The sequence below is a fragment of the Lactuca virosa genome, chromosome 9 (assembly GCF_052849685.1).
Source record: "Lactuca virosa cultivar CGN04683 chromosome 9, Lactuca_virosa_CGN04683_v6, whole genome shotgun sequence".
NCBI classification, from domain to species: Eukaryota; Viridiplantae; Streptophyta; class Magnoliopsida; order Asterales; family Asteraceae; genus Lactuca; species Lactuca virosa.
This window is the reverse complement of record NC_136434.1, coordinates 225,401,340-225,406,008: the sequence shown is the minus strand read 5'-3', so window position 1 is coordinate 225,406,008 and position 4,669 is coordinate 225,401,340. Positions and strand designations below refer to the sequence as shown.

The following is a 4,669-nucleotide window of genomic DNA, read 5'->3' as shown; positions in this document are numbered from 1 at the left end:
CTTGAAGAGCAAACCCAGAACAATGAATGTTCGTGTGTGTGTCGGTGTGTGTTAAAGTGCAAACCTGTGAATTGATTTCCATGTGAATTGATTTCCAAAAACGAAAAATAGATCACCGCTGACATCTGTTAACGACGAACATCACCATCACCTGCCAGTAAACCTAACAACATCGTTGTCGTCCCTTTTTTATTCCTCCCTGTCGATAACCAAACCCTAAATCTTGATATTTTAGGTGGGTTTCATTGCGGTAGTTTGGTCTAAGGGTTTCAATGGAGGAGATGGTCAAGTTCCCGACAATGGAATGATTATCGAGGTTCATCGGGTAAGGGAGGGGAAATAGCATGAACAAGAATTCAAGAACTAGGTGAGAGTTGGGGAAAATGGTTTATGGGGAGAGAGAGAGAGAGAGAGAGAGAGAGAGAGAGAGTGTGTGTGTGTGTGTGTGTGTGGGCCCACTTTTATATTTAATAATAATAATAATAATATTAAAAAGTGAAAGAAAAATGAAAAATAAATTCATTAAGCGTATAATAGTCTTTTTAGTTTGGACAGGGACCAAAACTGCAAGCAAAGTAGCTCAAAAGGACCACCAATCCAAAAAAGTCAGAGTTTGGACTAAAACACCAAAAAAAAAAATAAATAAATAAAATAAAAAATAAAAAAAATGCATTTTTGCAATTTTGTCTATCTTTTTAACCATTTTGAAACATGTTGGAGTGCCTCTTTTCTCTTTTCTTTTTTCCATGGTTTGGTACCAAGCTAGATGAATCGTTTACTCAACTGGTTGTTGTATTGCAATGGTGTTTTTGACAAGACAAACAGGAGAGCACGAATTTGAGGGAGAACAACCATGTGGACTCCATCGCCATTATCATCACTTCCCCTCAAAATAGCATTCATCCTCTCTTTCTCTCTCACTGCTTCTTCTTCGTCTTACTCTCCCCCAACCCCCAACCCCCGTTATCATTCCATCTCAATTCCGAAAGTCAACTCCAAGAAACCCTCAGCGACCACCGCCTCCGCTGGAGACATACTCGCTCTCCTTGGCACACCTCAGCAGGCTGCATCCGTCGACCCCCAAGTTGCTGCTGAACTTCAATCCTGCTTCAAGTTCATCGTTCCTTTTAACCCTACTACCAACACTCCACCTGATTCTCGTTTCAATTTAATAAATCGGCTGAGCCAATCCCTAACCGAATCGGGAATTCGATTTCCGCGGCGCACGCTGAATTCTAAACCCCGTCATGACGCTGAGGGTTATCAGAATGACCTTATCTGGTCACCACCGGCACCTGTGTTGGAGATTGCTCGACTTGCTTTTGATTCTGGTGGCGATCCAGGTTCTATTCAAGGCACCCTTGATCCCACGATGATCTACGTGAGTTTCTGTATTCCCTTACCTTTTCTTCATCATCAATGTTCCTTATTATGATAAAATCGAGACCTTTTTCCATATCCAAATTTGTTACAATCTTTCCAACTCCTATGCAAAAAGGGCTATGCTTAGAACTGTGTAGCAGGTATCAACTGTTACAAATTAGCAATGTTCTGTAATCAAATAGCTTCATACTCGGACCTCAATCACTCAATGTGCTCACTCTATTTCTTCCAGAAGTACAAAAATGGAATGTAATTGAAGCTTCCTTTAACTATATCACAGGTACCTGATTGTGAAGGCTCAAATGAAAATCGATGTGAACTTACAAGATATCCTTATGGAAGACACTTTATAAACGAGGTTTTCAGTTCAATTACATGAAGGCTTATTTTCATTTTTGTACTTTAATCTTCTTCTTCTTCAAACATGTTACAGGAATTGAATTCATACATGGAATTTTTGTTCCAACTTATTGCTGCTCGTGGTCCTAAAGTTGGGTTAAATGTATCATTAAATCGATTTGACTTCTTTCATGGTCATCTTTTCATTGCTGCAGATGGAAGAGTTGGTATTTTGTAAGTTGAAAGTTATTAAATATCTATTTTTGATTTTCCTTTTTATCTTGATTGACTATTATGGGTCATATATTGAAAGGTTTCATGCCAAAGAATACCCTGCATTTGATAAGAAAGTGTTCCCATACAACATGGGTTATTGCCAAAAAGGTCATATTCTTTTCCCCTTTTGCTTTTTAAGGCTATATACAATATTAAATTTCATCAAGTTAATTTCTAATAATTTGGTAATACTTTCAGGTTCTAATGTGACATATGATGACTCGATGAATTTGAGGAACATTCTTTGGCTAGCCCCTTTGCCAAGTGATTCCACCAACACTTGGTCTGCACCTGGTAATGAGGATGAGGGTATTTACGTCTTTTGACCAATTTACCCTTTGTGTCTTTGACTTTCATTATGTTATTGACAGGAGTGTTAGTGGTATTGGATGCGCATCCTGGTGGAATTATATATCGGGACATCATACCTAACTATGTAAAATATGCAAGAACAATATATGAAGGTTAAAAAGTTTTTACATAATTTGTGTTTTGACTTTGACTAAAAATACTAATAAGTTTATAAATTATTTAAATTTTTTGTTTTCTTTTGGCAGATGATTTTGGGGATAATGTAGTTGATGTAAACTACCTAAATGTGGGCACTGCAAAGCCGGACTATCAACTATTCATTTGCTAATACATGACCATTGAATCTAGGGCTATTTTCGATAATGAAGATGAGAAGGGCATTTACGTCTTTTCTACATAGGAGAGATTGAGTTGAGAGCATGTCCATATCCCACCTTTTGGGTGTTCATAAAAAGTTGCAAATTATGTGTCAAACTCGGTCCAATTAATGTCAAACACAATTAATGTCAAACACAGTACAATATCATCTTGTTTGGTTAGGGTTATCGTGTGTAGCAAGTGATTTGTTGCATTTGAGTTTCATAAAATGATAAAAGTTATGAGAATATTGAACTTGAATGTATTATGTACCCTACCCATGATTATAGAGATCATCATTAAGATAAGACAAAACTTCAAAAATGGTCCTGTGGTTTTCGAAAATATCAAGTTTAATCCCTAAGTTCAAAAAACCTCACAGATGGTCCTTGTGGTTTCAAAACTTTTAACATTTGGTCCTTCCGGCTCACTCCGTTACCATTTAGCCGTTAAGTAAGGGGTATTTTTGTCAATTCACTACCCAGAGACCATTTATGAGGTTTTGTATTACTTTTTTTAAAATAAATAAATAAATAAATAAAATTTAATATGCAAGGGTTCTCTCTCTCTCTCTCTCTCTCTCTCTCTCTCTCTCTCTCTCTCCCCGATTCACCGGTGGAAGAAACAACCACCGGAGATACCAATTTCTGGCCTCCTCTCCGGTCACACTCTACCACTTCCCACTGTCCACACACCACCTGCTGCCACCACCGTTTTGGTCGACCAAGCCCCACCGCCATAAACCACCACACTCTCCTCCTTCGATTCCTTTTCTCTCAAGCAAGTTGACAAACACCCTTGAAAACCTATTACTACTTTCCCTTTTCCTTCCGTGTTGTGAACCACTAGAAGCAAGAAAAGCCAACAGGAGGGCTGCCACCCACTGCCACAAAACTGCCACCATTCCACCGTTGTTCTTCTTTCAATAAACCACCCACACAACCTCCAGCCACCTGTCGTTGCTTCTCCCTATCCCTTCTTGTGGAACTCACTGGAACAGAAACAGAAATAGAGCAGCAGAAGGCTACCGGAGCAGCCCCCAGCTACATACCGCCACCGTCGTTCTGCTGCTGCTGGTAAGCCATCGCCACCTCTGCCATCTTGAATCACATTGTCGAGACTTGTTGATTTCAACTGAGACCAAGAGACCCAGCAAAGGGTCCCGATTTCCTTCTTGTGCATCCTGAAATCGCGATTAGTTAACCAAAGAGACCCAACGATGGGTCTCGATTTTTGTTGAATCTCAAACCTGCAAATCACGATAGGTAACGAATCTGGTTGAAATTGGGGGTGGGTTCTTGTGTTCACTGTATAGTTTAGGGATGAACGAACTTGTTTTGCCACATATTTCCGTTTGATTTTGGGTTTTTGAGATCCATCTGATGAAGATGAAAGGAAGCAGGCGGTGGAGAGAGAGAGAGAGAGAGAGAGAGAGAGAGAGAGAGAGGTGGGACCCCTTGCATATTGTGACAATCCGAAATTTTTATTTTATACACTTATTCAAATCAATGAAGGTTAGACTCGTTTTTGCTATTTTCTAGCACTATTTAGAGTCAATTAGAGTAGTTAAAACCTAGTATAATCAAGGTATGAGTCGTGGGATGAGTATTGTGAGTGTAACACCTTGCAATTGAGCCAAACACACCAACACAAGGTGTGTGCGGCCACACACCCATCCCAACCGCACACTCCCACCTATATATTCAATACTTAGTCATTTTGAACACTTTTTCCACTTCTTCAAAGCTAGAACTCGTTTTCTCTCAAGTATCATCCAAGGTTTCACTTCAATCTTCAATCAAGTGAGTGATTCATCCTTTGAATAGATAATACATGACCTTAACTAGCCTTTTCCCTTGATTTGATCCATGAAAACACCTATTTGGTGTTAGATCACCAAGAACACCAAGAACACACACTACTTTTGGGGCTTCTAACTACACTTTTAAGCCTCTAAATCGGGTATACACTTGCAGTAACTTGCTATAAGCTAAAGACCCTT

General features: G+C 39.3%; 1 protein-coding gene across 1 annotated transcript; it reads left to right on the top strand.

Annotated features, from left to right (window-relative positions):
* The first annotated feature begins 721 nt into the window (after window positions 1-721).
* On the top strand, window positions 722-2,928 carry LOC145141119 (T-box protein). The gene is made up of 7 exons (XM_079074454.1): window positions 722-1,381; window positions 1,664-1,741; window positions 1,817-1,956; window positions 2,036-2,106; window positions 2,197-2,292; window positions 2,370-2,462; window positions 2,556-2,928. Exons 1-7 carry the CDS (start codon window positions 854-856, stop codon window positions 2,636-2,638), a joined length of 1,089 nt encoding a protein of 362 aa, XP_078930580.1. The 5' UTR covers window positions 722-853; the 3' UTR covers window positions 2,639-2,928.
* Window positions 2,929-4,669: the final 1,741 nt, after the last annotated feature.